Source organism: Marmota monax, unplaced genomic scaffold (genome assembly GCF_021218885.2).
Source record: "Marmota monax isolate L192 unplaced genomic scaffold, Marmota_monax_Labrador192_F-V1.1 WCK01_AAM20220418_F8-fsc00011, whole genome shotgun sequence".
Taxonomy (NCBI): Eukaryota; Metazoa; Chordata; class Mammalia; order Rodentia; family Sciuridae; genus Marmota; species Marmota monax.
Window position 1 is genome coordinate 10,266,859 of NW_026693082.1, and position 23,280 is coordinate 10,290,138.

The window sequence follows — 23,280 nt, forward strand, 5'->3', positions numbered from 1 at the left end:
GGTAGGAATTCAACTGTATTAAATAAAAGAATTCAGGAGTAATATTCTCTCCTCACAGTTAATGAGTAGCCTATTTTCCTTTTTATAAGTTTCAGAGAGGCTTTTTCCCAAACCTATTAGAGAAAGAATTCTCTACCATCTAATACCCAGGGGACAAAATGGAAATTAGAATTAGGTAAGTATTATCCATCTAAGAGATATCCTCCCTGGTTTTAGTATCTGTCTTTATTTCCTTCCTCCCAGATCCCCAGGGTAGAGTTATGGATTGGGAATTGGTTTATCTGGGCTTAAAGCAATTGCTTTTGCCTTTAGATACGCAAGTAGATGGTAAAGAAAGCTATTAAGACTATTATAACACTAATAGCTTAGTAATCAAGTATTTCTTTATATTTTTTACAGTTGGTATAGTACTAAAATCTCTCATTTCAAAGTCCAGAGTGGGTTCATTCCTGAAAACACAGTACTAAAATGAACAAACAAGCAGATGTCATGTATTTAGTAAAAGATTAGTACTATTTATACTGCAGTAAAGAGCCCTAGTGTCCTTCTTTAGCTTTAGGTGGGTGATTGTGCTTCAATTATGTGATAGTTAATATTCAATTTTTAGATATGCATTTAGCTTTGAACTAGATTTAGCTTTTAAATATTCTAAACTGAATTTTCTTTTTTTAAATAGCAAGACATAGAATCTGTAACTTTATCTGTTTAGCCTCCTACCTCCTTGTTTCTTTCTTAATTAATTTTATAACCAAAGAGGAAAAAAACATGCAAAATTATTTAACTGAAACTATCAGAAAAAAAAACATGCAAAATTATTTAACTGCAACTATTACCATGCTGTCTCTCTAATGTTTGAACTAGAATAGGGTAAATTACTGCAGATGTAATATTGTTAAGTTTAGTTAAAGATTATTATGAACATGTATGAACCAATTAGTTTTAAAACTTGAGTTGAATAACAACTGAGTAAAATATTAAATTGTCAACACTGAGACTTATAAGCCTAAATAAATTTCATAAAATTTTTCCATACCACCAGAAAATTCAATAGTCATATTATTTTTAGGTGAATTGTAACAAATTTTCAAGAGAAAATAAATTCATTTCTTATGTAAGTTGGAGATTAGCGGGATCTTGATTCCAAAAGTAGTTAAAAGGAGAAAAAAAGAAATGAAATCTATTTCATGTATTGCCATAATGCAAATTCTAAATAAAATAGCATCAGTATATTAAGAGAGAGAGAGGAAGAGAAAGAGAAAGAGAGAGATTGTGTGTGTGTGTGTGTGTTTGCATCAGGACTAAATAGGTTTTAACCTTAAGATCAAGAAAAAGACAAGGCTATCCCATATCACCATTGCTATTATAAATAGTTGCTGAGATTTAAAACAATTCTAGAAGAAAAACTAAAGTTATAAACATAAGCAATAACAGTTTCCAGAAATAATTTCAACTTATAGAAATCAGTAGCATTTTTTCTACATTATCAATAACCAAGTATAAAATATAATTTTTAAAATAAATCAAAATTTGGGGCTGGAGTTGTAGCTCAGAGGTACAGTACTCTCCTAGCACATGCTAAACCCTGGGTTCAATCCTCAGCACCACATAAAAATAAATAAAGATATTGTGTCCAACTATACCTAAAAAATAAATATTTAAAAATAAATAAAAATTTATCAACTATCTGGGAATACACTAAAAACAACAATAATCAATTTTTCTTGAGAAACTTTCAATTTTTAACTCTACTATAGGGTTTAGGGATTGATATATATATAAGTAAAGACATATTGGGACCTTGGATGGGAAAACCTAATCTCAGTATTCCCAACTTAATTTATTAATTGGTTGGCACACCAACAAAATTATTTTATATATCTATACATTTGATTATTAAAGTTATAGGAAAGAATAAGGCCCATGAACAACCTAGTTAATCCTGGAAAAGGAAGAATAAAATGTGCCAACTATTATGATATATAAGAAATAAAAATAATTAAGATATGAAATGAGTATAGAAAATTGAACACACACACATCTATATAGAGTAAAAAATACATAGAAGAGGGGGTGGATTGTGGCTCAGCGGCAGAGCACTTGCCTAGCATGTGCAAGGCCCTGGGTTCAATCCTCAGCACCACATAAAAATAAAATAAAGATATTGTGTCCAACTATAACTAAAAAATAAATTAAAATACATAGAAGAGTAAAAGATAAGAAAGAAAGCAATGAAGGAGGAAGGGAAGGATGGATGGATTAGAACTGAGCTTTTGTGAGATAATTATCATATTATCTGTGAATATTAGTTTTGGATCATCATTTCAAACATATACACTAAAGATGATACCATGATACCACACATCTCTGAAGAAAGGAATGTGTATTTGATAGATGGTATTAGAAAAAAATGACTCACTGTAACAGAATTATACTGGGTGCTTTTTTAATGAATGAAAGTAGAGTTTAGGTGGATCAAAGACTAAAATGTGAATAACAAAACCATAAAAATAAACCTGACTGATGGAAATCTAACCTTGTAACATCAAAACAAACTCTTAGAGTATGACATTTTTTAAATAATGTAATTATTTCAAATTAGGAATTTCTATTCAGCAAAGAATATGGATAGTTAATAAACATGTGACACATAGAAAATGCATTTGAAGTGTTTTAAATCAGTAAGGGACTAAAATATACAAAAAAATATTTTGCAAATTGACAACATAAAGACAGAAATCTCCACTTTAAAAATGAGCCAAAGGTAATGAAAAGAAAATGTGTAGAAGAGAAAACTCAGAAGATCAACAAGCATAATAAAATGATGTCAAATTTGTTAGTAATCAGAGGAACACATATTAAAATAACAATGAGATAATATTTTGTATCTATTACATCAGCCAAAATTAGAAACCTGGTTAATACCAAGAGTCAGTGTGAATGTGGACATGCAGAAACTTCATGTGTTGCAGAGCGAGTAGGAACAGGGCAGTCATTTTGCAGAGCAGTTGGGGAGATGGAGTGGGAGCACACCCATTGTGGTAATATACCAGTAATAATTCAGTGTATAAGCCCCAAGAAAATACTAACAGAGGTTCTAAAAGCCTCAAATAAGGCATTGATCACAGCCTTGTGTCATCAGGAGTTGGAAGCAGCCTGATGCTCATTGTTGGGGGTGTTTTGTGACTCGCTGCACACATAATGGTATAGGAATATCATAAAAGCAATGATAAATGAGCAAAGAGAGGGAAAAATGAAATTTGTAATACTAGACCATGTTTATAGATCAAAAACACGTGAGCACAAAGAGTAAGTAATCCTTTATATGAGCACATGCAAACAGGAGGAGAAACACTGAACAGGTTAATGATTGTTGCCTGTGTGGAGGATAAAAATGAAAGTAGGGAATTGAGCTAAAAGGGAATAAACACATTTTAAAAATCCAAAAATTTTTAGTGAAAAGTCGTTCCCTCTGCCTTTCATGATTGTATTAGGCATTTTATAATATGTATAATGGTGTTACTATAACAAAATGATAAATTTTATCAAGCCTTTCTTTGGTGGCCTTTACTTATGAGATTGATTTCAAATGCTTGCTGCTTAGCCACTCATGTTGGTTAAAATCTTCTTTTAAATAATAATTCTACAACTGTTCTCAATCCATGTGAATGGATTTGGGTAATAATTACTCACTAATGAAAATACATATATTAATTTTTTATCCATTCACTTATTGTACCAGGCCCTGAAAATATTACTGATAATCAAGAATTTTTTCCTTAATTGACTCATTACACTGAATTTTACAAATAATTTATACAAATTGACCAAACTGATATTATAAACATAACCAATATAGAATTTTAACTAACATCTTCTCTGATGTATTTTTGTCTCATTTCCTAGTTCTAGTCTGAACTGTTAATTAAAGATCCATGAGATATATAGAAAGTCTGTTTAGTTTTACTAAGGAAATTCTATCCTTTCATAAAAATCTAATTATTTACATTTTTGAATGATAAACACCCTCAATAATTGTTATAAATAAAATACTATGCAGAAATTTTAAAAGAAGTGAATCAGGAAAGGGGTTGAAGAGAATAAATTGCTAGTTAATGTGATCACAAGAAAAATTGAAAAGTACAATTCAGAATACTTAACATATTTTAAAAATTGAATATAATTTTGAAAAGCTTAATTTAAGAAATCATGAATTAAGTGAATTCCAAGTTGGTTTCAGGGACATGCAACCAGAGAATAACTTCATTCACATATTTAGTGACAGCTCTAATTCAGAAAATAGTTTTATATGGCTATACATATCTGAAATTTGGAATCTAGATGTACACTTTTTTGTTGAAATCTGTGTCTTTCTTCTTTAAATCAATAAGAAGTTGATGAATGAACTCAGTAAAGTGAGAGACATAGTAAGCCATGCATCTGCTCATGTCACAGGTCTGAAGAAGACACCCTGTCAGGATCCCCAAGGACACCTCCAGAGGTTTTTTATGAAGTAAAAGTGTTTTTCTCCCCCTCCCAATCCCACCCTCCCACCCCTGGCTCTTTCTAGAAGTTCAGTATGATCATTGACTCTTAGTAGTTTACATTTTTCTCACTAGCTGGCAAATATCCCAAACTGCCCAGTGATTCCCAGACTCTACAATAACTGAATTAATTCACAGCAGAAGGAAGGTTCTTTCTAGTTATCTTAAAGGTAATGGGGGACTTCAGAGAGGAAAATAAGAGTATATTAAAGTTTCTTATAAAATTGCTTAATTTCAAACTAATGCTTAAAAATTAGAAATGCAATTGTAAAATGGCATTAAAAACACTATTTCAAATTATTTTTCTTTCATACATAAGTAGGTTTGTAAGAAATCTAATTAATGTTAAAATTCATATTGAATACATAATGAAGCCAAGAGAAAGTTACACATTTTAAAAAGAGAAAATTTCCATTTAGGCCTATGTCTTATTAAAGTTGCTATTTCTATGAATTGAAGATCAAATGTATATAAATCAATAGAGGAATAAAGAGTATATGCTTCTTATTTGTACAGAATGTTTCACAGAAGGAAAAATCTAAGATTTTGCTAAATTTGGGCTGTCTGTCATTTCTTTCTTGACTCATTTCAGGCCCTGGAAAGTGAATTTGTTTCTTGCCAACTCCATCAGTGGATCGACCTGATATTTGGCTACAAACAGCGAGGACCAGAAGCAGTCCGTGCTCTCAACGTTTTTCACTACCTGACCTATGAAGGCTCTGTGAACCTGGATAGTATCACTGATCCTGTGCTCAGGGAGGTAGGTGTCAAGTCCCAAAATTTTCTGGAAATTTCTGGCATCTCTCAAGCACAAATTTGATTTTGCATATTTTTCTCTGTTAATTTCTTTTCAACTCTTTACCATACATAGATTTCAGGTTCTTATCAAAAGTAGAAAAATGGATATATGTCAAAAACAAGAAATGCAACTAGCATATTTTCTTTCTTTGATTTGCATACATTTTTACTGCACTCATACCCTTATTTTATTTTACTTCAGAATCTTCATTAGAATATCTACTGCAAGCCAGGCAAGGTGGTGCACACCTGTAATCCCAGCGCTGGGGAGGCTGAGGCAGGAGGATTTCAAGTTCAAAGCCAGCCTCAGCAACTTAGCAAGGCACTAAGAAACTTAATGAGACCCTATCTCAAAATAAAATATAAAAAAAATGGCTGGGGATGTTGCTCAGTGTTGAGCATCCTGGGTTCAATCCCCAATACCAAAAAACAAACAAACAAGAACAAATGCTTACTGCATCAAGTGTGTTTGTTATTAATGCATATGATGTGCTTGAATATGTAAATATGGGCAGTTCATAATAAAATAACCTGCTAGTGTGGGGTTTTTTAAATCAAAGTAAAATTGCAATCTTCTAGACAGAACATTTAAAGAAACATATCAATGAAATAGATGCATTTTTAGATTTTTATTCCTGTATGTTCTCAACCTAAAATATTTATGGAGAACAGTTGGGAAGTGTATAATGTAAGTATACACTTGTAGTGTGTAAGTATTTTTAGTGAAAATATTAATGGAAAATATTATTTAAATCACTTCCACTTTGAATGAAATGATTTCAGATAGGTAGAAAGAGTGGAGATAAAACAGCTGCTACATAAGTGTTTCTACAAGGAAGCAATATCCCAATCCTGCATCCTACCAATATCCACCATCTGCTGTATGCAAAACAAGTCATCCTTTCTACATCACCAACCAGTGGAATGTGTGGGGTGTTTTTTGTTGTTGTTGTTGTTGTTGTTGTTAGAGGTAGAAAACATGTAGACGTGGGAAATGAAGCCCTACTAAAATAATTTGCATCCATATAGTTATTTCCTATATACCTCTATAAAACTAAAATGACTTCATTTGTATGGCTACAAGCATAGAAGAGGGAAGGGAAGGGAAGAGCCTCATGATCATAGATCATTGGACCCTTAGGGCAGAATATAAAGAGAACACATTGCAAGGATGTTATTAGAGGCACTATTGTACTGTATTGTATGCACAGGAAATGGGATTAGGGCTAGAGGATGACTGAATGAGAGAGAAGCCAGGTATTATGAAACTGGGTGGTGAAATAGGGAATTTTCTCTACACACCTAACTTAGTATCCCTAGTCATGTGTAAACTGCAGATTGGTTAGTGGAAGATAATTTTAGCTTAATTATTATTTTAACTATATATATTTGCTTAATACTTACCTGTGTGTATGTGTATATATATATATAAATGTATTTCTTATAAACTGAATTATTCATTTAGAACCAACACCTTTTAGAATCAGAAAATAGTTGAAATAGCTTATTCATATATTCCAAGACCAAGTCCAAATTGGTTTTTGACTTTTAAACATCATAGACATTTTTGGTTCTCTGTATTTTATTACATCATTTTCTCCTATAAGTTCTCTCCTTAATAAGAAAGATGCAAGTTAATCCTGTTAGGCAAAATACAGATATATTGCACATCTTGAATATGATAAAAATATAAAGCAGCATTAAAACTGACAGAAAAATAGCAGATTTTTCATATGTAAATGAGGGCAAAAAGGAAATGAAAGAATAGAAAGAAATTGAAATTAGAACTGAGACTTTATATGACTATCGTTTATGTTATTTAAGTCTTATAAAAATATCTGCTTCTAGAAAGTATCGCCATTGCTTTCCACAGTGGAAAATCTAACTATTCATAGGCCTTAATCATCAATCTGCAGGACTTCCTAATGAGACATTACATGAAATGTATACTTTTAAGTTTTTCTGTTGGGTAGGAATGGTTCAACCACATGTTTATTTATTTCATAGATGTCTGAACAGTTATGTTATGCCTGCTTATTACTTCCTAGTGATGCAAACCATCTAATGTCAGCTGTAGTGCCTCAGTCCAAGACACTTTCTCCTTCCAGCATTTTCCTTCTGAGTATATAATTATCAGACACTAGGTTCCATTAAAGAGATTCTCAGAATTACACTATGGTATGTGTGTTCTTGCCCTATGAGTCCCTCTGTCATATCCCTCACCTGGACAGCTCTTAGAACACTAGATGTGAGGGAGCACACACCTGGGATACTATTACCTTCTTTCCCCAGCCATAACAGGCCCAAGCACCTGCCGAGCTTGTGTCAACTCAAGAATGCTTAAGAAGATACTTCATCTCCTCAAAACCAATAGGGACCATTTAATATGGTGTAGACATAAAAGATTAAATGACTTTAAGGAATATGAGTTAATTTCTTCTCTCCCACTCCCCGTCATTACTTCTTCTAATACATTCCCATTGATATTAATATTAGCTAACTAATTAGAACATGGTTACTTGGAAAGCTGTGGAAGAGAGAGAAGTAGTATGAGATGGTTCAATATGATCAGTTTTAAAAGTTCATTTGGCCTGCTGCGGTGAGGCCAGATTGGAGGGAGCTGGGAACACCTGTGAGAGTGACAGGATACTAGGGAAGCTGTCCTGACAGAAGAAGATCGAAACTTGGAAGAGGAAGTGGAGATGGATGTAAGGATCCATAATTAAAGTGGACAAGATTTAGTGGCAGTCTGGATATGGAGGGGTACTGAAGAAGAGGGAGTTTCCAGGGTGACTAGTAGGTTCTGAGTTTGCACATCAGGGTGGATATGATTGTGTTTTCTGAGACTAGATGGAATGGAAGAGGAACTTGATGTTTGTTCATCTGAAGCATGAGGCTGGGCCAAGTGACAAAGGGCTTCATTAGCATCCTAATGTCTAAGCATTGTGTGTCCTTAGCTAAGACCTTTGAATATGTTGCTTAGGCTTCATAACCCGGCCCCCTTTATTTTAACTGTCAGCAGCATTTTCTGGGGAGAATTTCCTTTGATATTTTTCACTAAACTCTTAGGGAGGGCCATGACTCAAAGAAAGTTTAAGAATCACTGACAAGGATGTTTCATCATGAAGCCCAAAAACAATAGTGATGAATGGAAATTTCCTATTCAGCCTCATAAGAGGGAGTTTACACCTCTTCCTAAGTGCCATTTTTTCCTGGACATCTTCCCTAATCGTCTGAGACCAAAGTGATTCTCTCCCTCTCAATTCCTCTATCTCCCACCATGTGTGCATTATTTCTTACCTTCTTTTTTAAGCTTAGCCTTTCCAATAGAAATAGCTAGCAATATTAGCATATCCCCAAGCTTGGATGATTTATATAATTATCCATGTGAAATTAGTATTGGCATTCCCATTTTATTGGACGAGGAAACTGAAGTTTAGAAAATGCACCCAAGTGGTCAATAGTAAGTGGCAAAACTGTGTTTTGAACCCAGTCCATTTGACTCCAGGGTTTGTACTGCTTCCCGCTCTCTTGGTGAATTCTGTTGATTAGCAGACATCATACCTATGCTTTGTAGCTGACCTTGTCCTTTGTGCTCAGGCCTTACTGAAAGAATCAGAGCCCTGCATGTGATCAAACCCTTTTATAAAATGACCTTGCTTAAGCCTGGGAATAAAATATAGTAGAGTGAATCAGGACATTATTACTCTATGTACACATATAATTATACCATCAGTGTAATTATACATCATGAACAACCAGAAGAATGAGAAGTTGTACTCCATTTATGTATGATGTATCAAAATGCATTCTACTGTCATATATAACTAATTAGAACAAATTTAAAAATTCTTAATAGAAAAAGTAGTTCAGAATGTTAACCTTTGTGTTAACCCAGCATCACACATGCAAAAAAATAATGATAATAAGTTAATGTTTTTATTGAGCTCATTACAATCCTTTTATTTATAATGGTTATCTTCATATTTTTAAAATATGAAGAGTACCACAAAAATAAAACCAAAGGAAGGCTGGTTATATTAAACTCCAGCTAGCCTAAGGAAGACGTTTTTCCCCCATGCTCAAATTAAAAACTGATTTTAAAATAGAACTAATTAACATAGGAATATCTACATATTTTTTAAAATATTCTATAATCAACTCATAACTTTGAGCTTTGAAGTTAGTGGTAAAACTTGAGAAATTGCCTAAGGTTATTGATTCATTCTTCCTTGACAGGTGAAATCATGAAGCAGCACTAACCACAGCAATTATGGCATTAAAATGTCAAGAAATTAGAGGTCAGAATAACAGATAATTTTCTTCTCTATGTCAGATTAAAAATTGACATTCTTTTGACAGTTTAGGATTTCTGGCTGGGAAAATTATGACAGCTTAACTTATTTTATACTTGTAAAGCAGTAATTGATAATAAACTTTATCATGACAGCCTCTGGGCAGAAACATGACAGTACAGTTCTGGTACAAAGCTTTTCTTAATATGTAAACACTAGATCTAGTGGGTAGCAGATATTATTTAAATTGTCTTTAGACTTGGCTTACATCATAATCTTCTAGACATTTTTTTTTTATACATGAGCTCAACTGACTATTTGGCAGTGCTTTTCAACCATGATAATGAATATTCTTTTCTTATCCTTTTTAATATATTAATAAAAAGTTATGATTTGCTTTATATTTGTACTTAACTAAATGATGGCCGAGAAACTCCATGTGTGATCTGTGTTGGGGAAAAAAAAATGGATCCTGAAATCATCAAGTCACATGGTTTTCTGACTCCTTGCTACTTGATTGTGGTCCAGAGCCAGCAGTATCAGCATCAGCTGGGAACTTGATAGAACTTCAGATCAAAAGCTCGGGTTTCCCTGACCTTCTAACTCAGAGCATGAATTTGATGTGATCCATAGGTGACTTGTTGGAGATATTCAAGTTTTAGAAACACTGCCCTACCAAAGGTATATTTGACTCAGTTGGAAAGCTTCTTGTTTTCCTTACAAAAGTAGAGAGAATGGTATAATGAACCCACCTAAACCTCTCACCCAGTTTCAACTCATCACATCTGCCTTCCAAGTCCTGCCCCCTCTGCCATTTTTGAACACGCATGACATCCCCATCTAACCTGCCATCCACTGTATCCTCCCCATTCCATAGATATGTCATAACATCCAGGGAGAGGCTTCAAGCAAGTTTATTTGGGGGAAAAAAAATCTCCTCAGAAAGTTTACATACTTCCCTAGTTTAAAATGCTAATGTAGCCTAATACTCTTATTAAATATTTTTCCCAAGGACACAGAGCTTTATAGCATCAGAACCAGAACTTAGGTGAGCTCAGCTGATTCTGGAATCAGTTTTTCTTTAGTCTCATTACTTCATAAGAAATTAAAATTAACTACACATACTAAAACTTACTAATTTGAGAGCTAACCTTCCTTCTCCTTACTTCTGAAACAATTCTTAAATATTAAGGGAAGCCTAATATGTTATTTCCTTTTCACTAATGTAAACTCTGTGTTTTTCTTTCTCTTTTTCCTGTGTTTTTGAATGTGTTAAAAATTTCAACACATTAAAACTTTCAGTAATTATAGGAAAAAAATTGAGATGATTTTTAAGGAATTTTATTAACCACTTTGTTAATCATTTGTTCAAATTTCTCTCAGAAAAAAACATAGTTCTATCAGTCTTTGGGGATTACAAAGGCTCCATAGTATTGTGTCATAGTTAGTAATTAGTTTGCAGCAGAGATTATTAATTAAATGAATTCCATGAAATTTTTTAGTATGCTTTTATAATGAGTGAAAAATATTTCATGGGCTGGGGCTATAGCTCAGTGGCAGAGTGCTTGCCTAGCATGTGTGAGGCCCTGGGTTCAATCCTTAAGCACCACATAAAAATGAATAAAATAAACATTCTGTCCATCTACAACTATAAAAATAATTTTTAAAAATATTTCATTCTAAAATTTTTAAAGAAATTATCACACTTACTGTCAGACATAATGATACAAGCCTCTCTGCCTCAAACAATTATATGTATGCAGGAGACCAAAAAAAGGGTAGAAAGTGGGAATCCACTTATAACTTGTATTACAGCCCACCATTAGTATTTAATTGGCATTAAGCCAGTCACTTAATTTGTAGTTTCCTTAATTCTCTCCCCTAAAAAATTATGGAAGAAACAAAACTTAATTCACAGAAGAAAAAATATGAGAAAATACTTTATAAACTATAAAGCAAAACACAGACATTGCTTTTTACCTAAGAGCATAATTAAATAAAGTATCTTAGAGGAGCTTTTGTTTTAATAGTTTCTCTCTATATAATTCCAAAACCATCAATTTAATTTAAAGAGGTTTATAATAGCAAGAGGTAAAATCAATTAATTTGTGCCTTCTCATTTAGTTAAAAGAGAAAATCATACTTTTATAATTTCTTTTCAGCAATGTCTCCCAAAATTCTATAAAAGGGCCCCTAATTGCAGACCTCTTGTTGCCAGTAACTCTTTCTTTCTCTTGATCTAAATTAGTGTTAGCATTTTTTCACTTATGATTATTTATATTTTTAAAGTTTTTCTTTCAAGGAGATTAGTCTTCGAATTATCAAGTGAACTAGCCTAACTGCAGCACTGACACTACAGTTGTATCTATTTAGGAAGAGAGAAAAATGGAGTTATTCCAACAGAAGCTGTAAGCTCACACCAGACAAGCTATTCACAAGATACTAACTTCTGAGCTTGTCACAAAACTTGTCATCATACCTGTAGTAGATATCACCAAATTGAAAACGATTCAAATGACTTCTCTTTGACAACAAAAGGTATGAATTTAAGCCTATCATAAAGTACTGTGTTGCTGACAGCTGTTAGAACATATGAGCCATGCAATGTTTATTTATAGACACACACATTTATCTATTTGCATTTAAAAATATTAAATATTACCAACAGTTATAAAACTATGAGGCCTTTTTTCTAATTTCCTGTTACTGGTTCCTTGGTTGTCTTAGATATTTTTTTCCTTTATCTCTCACTTCGATCTGACAGGGATTACAAAGCATCCCTTTGGATACACTGTGGTGAAAATATGCCCATAGGAAGTACAGTAGATCACTTCAGTTTTCCTTTGTTTTCTTGCCGAAGAATTTCTTGCTACTACAGAGAACTGACATGATAGGGCTGTCAAGAACCAACCTGACAAATATGTCTTTAGCCAAAAGAGCTGCAAGGCTAGCTTTCCAAAGGAAGATGAACTCATAAAATGTATCAGGAAAAAAATTAACACACTTTACATCATGATGATATAAATGAAAGTATTCATAGTGACAACATTGATGGCCTCTGCAGTCATTGCTTATTTTTTTCTGTGAATTCATATTCCCTGTCCTTCCCCCATTTCTGACTTCTTTCTTTAGTATGACAAAGGATATCAACCACCCCCTGGATCTGCCTGAATGAGTCATAACACAATGTTGTTCACTTCCAAGTGCCACAAGGCCTAATTGTCTTCAAATGAGCTGTTCAGGTTTCTTCTCCTGGGCAGCTATTTGAGAAATGATTGCATCAAATGAGCAACAAAATGGCTAAAACCATTTTCATTTTCCTTCTATCATTACCGGAAGGAACTTTAACTGACCTGAAATTTTTAACAAATTCAAAAGCCAGATTAAAGTAGAAAGAATGGCCCTACATTTTAATTATTGGAATATAAATACACTTTAGGTGTTTCATAAAGCTAAAAGATCATTTTGGAGGCAAGAAGACTATCATGAGCCCTAAAACTAATAAGGGTATAGATTTGCAAGCATTTGTTACATGTCTCTCATCCAGAGCAATAAGGTTTGTTGGGAAAAGATTTGACAAAGTTTCAATACAGAAATTAGTATCAAAGAAATTAATGACACACATTTAATTTTGATTACTTAATAAATCTTTAATTTAGGTTTATCTTTTCTCCTCATAATTACTGCAGCCCTTAGCTAGTCTGTGGCCATCAATCGTTCCCTACAAAAGCATAAATAATGCAGCTAGTCAAAGTCAGATGTATGTCATTTATGTGAGCAGTGCTTTTTTTCTCCTCTTTATGTTATTTTTATTGTGTGGTGTTAAATGCTAATTATTGATTTTCAGAAATTAACGGCAAATGCTTTCACAAGCATCCAAAGTCATATTTGACTCCAGGGAAGAAGGGTGAAAATTGCATCCTGCTGTTTGTTAAAGAAATAGCTGGAAGGGATTTCCTTATCTTCTATGAACATAGATTTTAGTTATATTACACATTTGTTACCTCAGCATAAATTAACAATCATTCAAAACATATTGCATGCTTCAATTTGTAGAAGTAGACATCACTCAATCTAAGTACCTAAGCATTTCAATTAAATGTTTAGGACTCATTTTTAAAGTTCTTAAACATATTGATAATGAGCCTATTTAAAAGCTATTTGAAATCTCAGTGTAGTCTTTCTAAAGTACTATTTCTATTTATGTCAAAAGCAAAGAAGAACCTTTTGTTCTAATGAATACACACAGTAATATTTTTAAGCTGAATTTGCTTCAGTAAAAGTATATGTTTTTATTTTGGAATGTTTTTACCCCCTCATCGTGAACTTTTATCTCAATATCATTCCACATGCCAAACAAATCTATTTTAGTTTTATCATTTTCATTATTATTTTCTTTCCATGATTAGAAATTCTAAGTAAACTTGTGAAGACTGCCCTCTAAACCACTACTTCTCTCTCATTTCTCCTTCTATACCACTATCTCTCCTTCAGCTTATTCCCTCCTTTTCCTTTTCCTCCTGAATCAGCCAACATAGAATTTATTTTATATAAATTTATTCAACCAGCAAGAGTTGGGCAGGAAAGTTGTCCTGATTCCTCAGACATAGTTGAGCATTTCTGAGTCAAGTTCTCTATTTATGTACTATATAACGATCAACCCCAGAGTAAACAAAGAACCAAAACCTGGGAGAATCCTTAAGAGATCATCTACAAAAAAACCCTTATTTTTGAGTTGGTCAATCTCTGAATCATCAGGGAAAAAAAGTATTTCTATTCTCTTTGTGAATATTAATAAGCATAGATTGTAAGAAACTCCATAGCTCCTTCTAAGAAGTTTATACTAGGTGTTTATTTTTTAAATATTCCAAATCCTCAAAAAATGTGTCTTGCCTGGATATAATTTTATTTTGGTCTGTACTACCTAGATGTAGAGCAAAGATGACCAGAACTTCTCTCATCTGTTATACCTTAATACCATCTTGCTTGTGTCAGTCAGGAGCTCAGCACGTGACCCTGTCAGAGGGATAATGAAAACTTCCTTGAAAAGGAAGGAAATTCAGACACATGCCACAACATACATGAACCTTGAGGACATTTATGCTAAGTGAAATAGAAGGTCACACAAAGACAAAATATTGTATGATCTCATTTATATGAGGTCCTTGAGTCATCACATTTATAGAGACAGAAAGTAGAATTGTGTTTGACAGGCTCTAGGAGAGAGTAGAGTGGAGAGATTTTGTTTAAAAAGTACAGAGTCTTATATTGGCAACATAAAAAGAGCTCTGGATAGATTGGATGCATAACAATATGAGTTTCCTTAACACTACTGCACCATATGATTAAAATCATTAAGTTTTAACTTATGGGTATTAACATTTTCTTAAAGCAATAAAGAAGAGAGTCTAAAATGATCCTAGTTACAAAGATATGGGAGAGATAAAGTGATTGAACAAGGAAAAATGTAGTTCCTGGGAGTTACCACTCCAAGACCATAGGGGAAAAGGAGAGGGAATCATTACCAGAACCTGGCAAGAGAAGTAAGAACTGTGATCACAGAGGAATACAGCCTAGGAGTAAGGAGAGCTATACAGTAAATACATTGGCCTCCTGTCTCCTGATCTGAACTATGTCATTGGTGAACCCAGGGGGATGTTTGAGAACAACAGAATGTTCTGAAGCTTTCCATGGAGGCCTCTGGCCCACAGCCACAGAAGGTATCCAGCTCAGCCATCTGTCCCCTTGGGCTGTTCACTTCTCTAGACTAAGCAGACTTATGACACCGAGGTAGGTCAGCCACTACCCAACTACATTAAAGTGCATGCACTTTTCTGACTTGAGTAAACTTACACTTATTTTAAGTAGAAAAATTAAATGAGCTTGCCACCAGAGGCGCTGAACTGAAACAAAGAGAAAATATTATGAAAAATAGTTATAATACTGATCTTCAACTTTGCCATTCATGCTTCTATGCACATTCCGCTAGATATTCCACTTTGAAAGCAAGACAGTGTTGAGGCCTTTGAATGGCAGGCATATGCCATTTCTGGGAAATGTATGTGGAGGCTAAGTATTGCTTTCTACAAGTAACTGCCCCCTTGTTTTAAAAAGAAGAAATGCAGATTTGAAGTAGTTCACAATTGTTTGGCATTATAGGAAGCAAGCTAGTGCTAAGTATTTTTAAATGGTTATGTAAGCAAAGCTGAACTGTAAATCTTCATTCAGAAATATGTATTAAGATTATGGAATGGGTGTAAGACTTGATAGGGGGAGAAAGTAGGTTTGGTTAATGGATCTTTTATGGCCCTATGATCTATCCTTGAAAGTTTTTCAAAAAAAGTGGAAAGATCATTTTGTTGCATTTCCCCTATTCTTGTTTTTAAAAGAACAACAAATCCCAAGCCCTACAAATGGTTTGTGTTGAACTTTTACATTTGAATTAAAGATTGTTAAACATTAAAAAAGAGAGAGAGAGAGAGAAAATATTCTGGATGGAATATTTTCTGTCCAGAGGAAATAGTGTTTATCATTTTTCACATTAATTTGTTAAACAGTTATATAATGTTATCATAATTCACCATTCCAAGGAGAAAATAGAAATCAATAGGATTGCTATTTAAGTTTACACTAAACAAACGGAACCAAAAAACTAAGTCAGAAAATAAATCAGAGAACCCTTCCTCAAATCTACTAATCTACTAATTAAAGCAAAAGTAGTCCTCTTTTACTGGAGTTTCCAAATATTTTGTTTAAATTTTTCAGTAATTTTGCTGGAATAGATTTTCAACCTTAATGTAATTGATTGTTAAAACAAAAGGAAAAATATTTGTTCTTTTATTGTGGTTTCCATAAAAAACTAGAAGCAGTTGAATATAAAATGCCATTTTAATTTTTTATAGTTTATAAAGCAAGAAATAATAACGTGCACATATTATTTGCTTGATTTACTTTGCTCCTGGTTTTGAACATTAAAAAGCAATACTTTATATGATCTTGTTTTATTACAACAATAAACCAGAAGCAAAAGCTTATTAGTTAAAATACACTCTGCCATTAAGTAACCTTTCCTTTTATCACTTCAGACTTCTCAAAGTCGTATTGGTTTTTGTTGTTGTTGTTTATTCTGTATTGTTAGTATTCCAAGTAGAAGAGAATGATAACGTAAAACACATACATATTATTTTTGCTCTGTGTGAAAATTGTATTTTCTGATTAATAAAAAAATGACACTTTCAAATGTTAAAAGCATTTTAAGAAAGAATTTTTAGTTTTGAGATATACTCAAAACAAGGAAATTTCTTGAATTTTTTTCCTGTGTTCCCAATCATTTGTACCATTTTTTCCTGGAATTTTCTAAAAATTGTCAGTGAATTGACTGATTATTTGGACATAAGAGTCAGCACTTTTTTAAATGCTGATTTTTTTTTCTTCTACAAATGAATTTAGAAGCTTAAGTAGAGCAAGGGGAATAGTTGGCACGGAACATTTGAAAGCCTGCATTGTTAACTCACTTGTATTTCTCACAGCGCTGTAGATCTGGTGGCTTTTCATCTAAAGATACTAAATTACCTTTACAAAAAAAAAGAATAAAATGATTAGGAATTGTAAAAATACTATCAGAAAAATATATCTGGGTTAAATTTACTTGCATTATTAAAAAAAAAAACAAGATTATCCTAAAATTTCACCGCCTGCATAGCTAAAAATGTTTGACTCCTAAATTTTTACTTACCTTTAATTTTGCCACTTTTACTTTTTTCTTGGTTATGAATCTTTCATGTTAACAGGCACATATGAGATAACTAATTATTTTTTCATTTCCTCTTATGAGGACTTAAGTCCAGGTAGTTCATAGAGGAGGAAGAAAGCTCTTAGAGCATTTAGCACTTTCTTGGAAGGAAAGGCAAAAAGGAAACAAAGCAATTAAGCAAAGGGTACAGAGTCAAAGGGATACAATATATGTCCCACCACAGCTCTCACACACCCCATCTGTGCATATTTATGAAGACATCCTCCTTGTACTGATGAATTATCAATGGTGTTCCTTCTGAGAATCCGGGTAGATTCTATCCCTCATTGGCCTCCCAACTGGGCTTCTTTGTATAGGACATAGAAAACCACCTAACTATGAGGAGCATGATCCACTAGAAGGAGTTTTATAAGAATATGTAGGAAAAAAGGAGAGCCTGGAAGAACATGTTGTTAATTTTGTAACTTGTTGGTAGGTCCTGAAGTGTTTTTACATATGAGAGCTTAACAAGACTTAGGAGTGAGATAATTAGGATGTAGAGAGGAGACAGAAGACAAAGTATCCCTAATAGGTACTTTCCCTAATGGGAGCTTTATATTGCAGAAAAATAGTTAAAGTGAGTGATATGTCATATGTGTGTATGAAGTCTGAAAATCACATACATTGTTCAAAAGTACATATACTTTGTTCATCCATGCATAGCTTAGCTCAGTGCACATTTGTGTTTATTTCTCTGCCTATCCCTGTGAAATTCCACACATTAAAACTTCCTTAAGGAGTTAAACATACCTATTTCTTTATGGGTCTTAGCTGGGAGAAAAATAAATGCTGAGAACATGAAAACTGATCAGTAAATATTCAACAAAACAATTTCTATAAGAATAAGGATTCATATAACAAAATTTAAACTTTAAAGAAACTAACTTAAATGTTTATGCCTCTCTAAACAATTCTTTGTGAAGGACTAACATGGTTTTCTTTACACTGTTCATAAGACACAATTGAGTTTGGACATGATCTGAATAATTAGGTTTTATTACAGGTTTGACAATGACATGATAGATTCATGAACACAGGAAATAAATACACTAAAATCAGTACAACCATTTGGGGTATCAATTGAGCAGTAAAACTAAATACATTCCTACCACATTACTCAGCAAACCTATTTCTAGGTATACACCCCACAGAAAAGTCCAATCAAGAGACACATGTAAGAATTTTCTAAACAACTTTATTCATAATAACCTGAAACTACTAACAACCCAAATATCCCTCAACAGGAGAATTTATTAGTTGTGTTAGACTAAAACAATGGAATGCTGTACAACATTTAAAAACACACAATAAAAAGAATGAATCTCAGAGACATACTGATCAAAAAAAAAAGACAAAGAAAATATGTACTGTGTGATTCCATTTATCAGAAATTCAAGAAAAAAAACATCAATGGTGATAAATATTAAGATAATGATTAGCTTAACAGGGATGTGTAATGGGAATAATTGGTTTGGGAGGGGCACAGTGTTATCTGTACAAATGTATACTCTCCTGCTACCACCACCCAGTCAGGGTAAGGAGACTTCCAGTTCCATTCCAAAGTGCTCTGTCTTCAAAAGGGAAGACAAAGGTCTGCACATGCACATACACATGCACACACATGCTCATTCAGCTACTTAAGATTAGTATATTTTATGTACTTTATCAGTCCTAAACCTTTACTAAGAAACTTGTAACTGATGCACAAAGGAAGCTTAAGTCCAAAATACCAAATTCAGTGATTACAAAGGCCTAAGAAACAATGTTGTTATTTAAGTATAAGCCAATCCATATTTTCATGTTATTCTACAAAAAGGGTTGTTCACCAATGATTATGTGGTATTTCATATTTGTAAAATATGGAAGGTTTGGCAGCCATTGGTTTTGAAAATTCTAGTTTGTGAGCATATATACATGGTAGATTTGTATGAGATGTAAGCCTTATCACTATTTATTATATGTGCAAATTTCCTATACTTCCTTGATTCTAAGATGCGTATCATTTTCATACCTCAACACTCCCAATGCAATTTGTTTATCATTCAGTAATGTATCCTGGTTTAATTGGAGCATTTCCTACTTCTTAATGGTATGTACAATAATGATGTACATAATGGGGGTAGTATTGGGTAACATCTTGGATTCTGTGAAGTCTGATAGACGGACTTTCAGTTTTTTGCCATATACTTTATGCAGGATCATGAACACACATAATTATTAGATTTCAAAAGGATTCACACACTCCATAGTTTGGAACAATCAGACAGAGAATAAACAAGTGATATAGGCCAACCAGCAGTCCATGCATGGGTCCAGGGAGTGATGGGCCTTACAAAAGGGCAGCTGTGCCTTAGCACCAGGTAGTTTTGCTGTGCCGGAACACTGATATGATATTGCCAGATCTTCTAATTTGGGGAGAAAAGTGAAAAAAAATCCAATTTATTGTATGAAATCTCTTAAACTGTAAATGTTGACTCAAATAGAAATCCTGTCCGTGATCTCTCTAGCTCATGGATGCCAGTGTATGACCTCATTTGGAAGGTAAACTCTGTGAAGGCAGGACTCACTTATCTGTTTTGTTTGATGAGTATCACAAATATCTGCAATGCTACCTGCTGTGTGGCAGATGCTCAATAAATATGTTTTATGAATAAAGGTGACATTGAATCTCTCTGATACATGCAGAACATAGAGGAAGAAATTATAATTTATGTAATTTTTAAAATATCACTTTTTATAATACAGGAAGAATTTCTAATAATTGCTCCAAGTAGCATTTTAATTTGAGGTATTGATTTGGAAATTATTAATGGAACAATTAAATATTTCAAATTGTTTTTTATGCTGCTGACTAGCTAATTCTTACTTAATCTCCAAACTCATTTCATGTCCTTTTTCTGGAAGTCCCTTTCCTAAGAGCCTACTCCCCCTTCTACTGTATCATCCCTCTGAGTTCTCAGGGCAGTCTGGGCTTGGCTTCAGCCCAGTCCTTGTACCTGCCATGTGCACTGATAGGCACATATTTCCTTCTGGGGTTGCAAACTTCCTGAGGGCAGTCTGGTGTCTGAATGTGTATCTCTTGACACACAGTAAGCATTCAACAAATGATTGTCAATATTTTTTGTGACATTCATTTGCATAAGTAAAGGACTTTGAAGCTTGCTCTAATTCTGGCGTCTGTACACTTTTTTTGTTGTTGTTTTTTTCTTGAATGACTTTCAGTTTGGCACAAATGCCCTGATATTGCCTCACTTCTATATTTAGCAAATAATTTGAGCCTCTTTTAGGACTAAGCCATACTTCTGACCTGCAGAGATTCACAATCTGAGAGAGGAGACACACGTGCTAATTGTAATGTTAAATGCCATAATAAAGGGTGAGAATGTGCTGTGAGAACATGGAGGGCATTCACTGTGTTGTGCAAAGGATTGCACTGTGTTGAAGCAAAGGATTGAGATCTTTACCCAAGGTCAGCATTAGAGGAGGAAGTAGCTCTCAGCAAAAGGACTTAATTGTCCTTAATTATTGAGATTCATGTGCTACAGAATGCCCTGTATCTCAGTGGGCAACTCTCCCCATCACAGAACCTACCTCCCCATAAGGAAGGACTGTCTTAAAAAGGGGGACAGAAACAGGATGCAGAGAGCAGGCGAAAAAAAAAAAAGTCCATAGGTACTCATTTCCCATCCAAATGTCAGTAACAAGAAAAGACAACACACTGTACTAGCATCAGAAAGATTTGTATATTGTTCAGTCAGAGGTCAAGGAATTACTAAAAGGCAGGATTACAAGACAGCTAAAAGGTAGATATTGGAGTAAGATTCTTTGGGTCATGAAGGTATATGATGTTAGAACACAAGGAAGAGGGATTCAAAAGAAATAAATGTTCAATGTAGGAATAAACTGTCATAATAAAAAGATGCAATCAATCCCATCTCCTGATGCCATTCGGGAATCATTTATACATATGTGCATTTGTGCTGTGCCTCAATCCAAAGATCAGAGGTGGAACCTACTGACGAGAGATCTATACAGAAAATTTCTGGAAATTATGTCACTTTCATAATATTTCCAAGTATCTCTTAACTTCTCTTTCAGAAACAAAATTGAAGTCAAGTGAAGCATGTTTACTGATTCATTCCTTAAGTGATCTGCCTAAGATCAAGGCATTAATCTAGAGATTAGCTGTGTTTAATTTTACCCCCAGCTTCTTGACCCTATGGGGCTCTTTTTCTTGGAGGAGTAAAAACACAGGCAAAAGTACCTATTGTTAGAGAGATTTCAGCCACATGTGATACATGAAGCTGGATATTGGATATTTGCTAACCAGGGCAGCTTTAACAATAAAATTACTGCTCTTTTTTTTTCCAAATAATTCTCAAGAGTTTATTGTTAAAATGTGAACCAAACCAGAAATGGCCTTTTCCCTCTTTTATAATCATAAATCTTGCAGTGGGGAGACAAAGTATGATGGTATCTATGTGAATACAATTTAGTTAAATAGCCACACTTTGCATATGAGTGGACACCATGCAAATAAATGTATACATTAAAATTGGACAGCACTTAAAGAGATTTAATAATTCATCCCATAGCCTCTGCAAATAAAAGAACCAAAACCCCATTTAGGGCAATTGTTAAAATATGGTGGATAATGATGCATTCATGTTTAATATTGCTAATAAATTTGAAATTTCACATTTTTATTGATAAACATTTTCTTGAAATGCAGTCTAGGAAGACAGAGTATTAAATTTAAGTACTTTATAAATGAGAATTGTAGATAGCAATGTGATTAGTGGTGTTGTTGTGTCAAGAGCCATCTACCAACTTACCTGCGCTCCTTCAAGAACTCAGCAATGGTTTCCCTATTTCACTTTTATGTGCAACAAAATTGCACACAATTTTAGGGGGAAAAATTAGCATAGTAACAGAGTAATGATCACAGTAAATTTTGTGCTTCTCCCCGTTGACTTAAATTACATACTTACAATATTTCAGTAAAAATATTTCATAGTCTGGCTTAGTATGTTGAAATATTTTGCCTATAGAATTCATTTATAGACTACTTAAGTCTCCTGTAAGATTACCTCTGGCATACACACCAAAAGGTATATTGTATGGCCAGACAATTTTCTGTCTAAATTATTTTTATTCATTGGAAACCATAAAACCTCATTAATATTTCCATTTGCATAGGCCTTAATGAAATATATAGCTCAGGATATCCAAAGAATTCTTTTCTTTTTGGGTGAGTTCTAATAAAGTTTCAGAAAAAAAATGTGAAAGAAATGATTCATACATATGAGTAGTATTTCATAATTTCTCCTAAAATAGCCTAGCAAGCTAAAATATATTTTAAGGAAAAGTTTGCCATATTAAATTATTATACAAAATTTGTAGTGTTCTTTGTACTGTTTATCCTCTGAATTGATTAGAATGTATGATTTTCTGATTTTTATTTTATATCAGTGGTGGACTTTGTGTCTCATTCTTTTTCCTGTTAAGATTCCAGAAACTTATTTTATTAGAGATCCTCATACATTCCTCCTTACAAAGGACTTTATTAAGGTATATGTGTTGTATTTAATATTCGAAGTATTCTTTGGTCTCTAGCTGCATGCATGAACTCACAGGTTAGCCTTTCCACATTTAACCCCAGCTTCTGGTAATAAGAATGGTGATGTGGTTAACTGAAGCATGTTTAGAAGAAGAAGCAAAGCTTGTCTACAAAATACTAACACTTGGATGATTCTGCACCTTGAGAAAAGAGCACCCGGTGAATTTTCTGGACTGTTTTCATGGCTGACTTGGGATACACTTGCATTGTCAAAGAGTGTGTTGACCTCTCTCT

The 23,280-nt window shown here is 33.5% G+C and overlaps 1 protein-coding gene across 8 annotated transcripts in view; it reads left to right on the forward strand.

Annotated features, from left to right (window-relative positions):
• The window catches only part of Nbea (neurobeachin), a 651,894-nt gene that overhangs the window by 598,426 nt on the left and 30,188 nt on the right, over positions 1-23,280 (forward strand). For 4 of the 8 annotated variants that reach the window (XM_058582531.1, XM_058582532.1, XM_046454120.2 and 1 more), the window contains 2 exons: positions 5,134-5,301; positions 22,935-22,997. In XM_058582531.1, coding sequence (XP_058438514.1) covers positions 5,134-5,301; positions 22,935-22,997 — 231 coding nt within the window. The remainder of the gene's footprint in view (positions 1-5,133; positions 5,302-22,934; positions 22,998-23,280) is intronic. The other 4 variants (XM_058582533.1, XM_058582534.1, XM_046454127.2 and 1 more) reach the window with 1 other exon arrangement.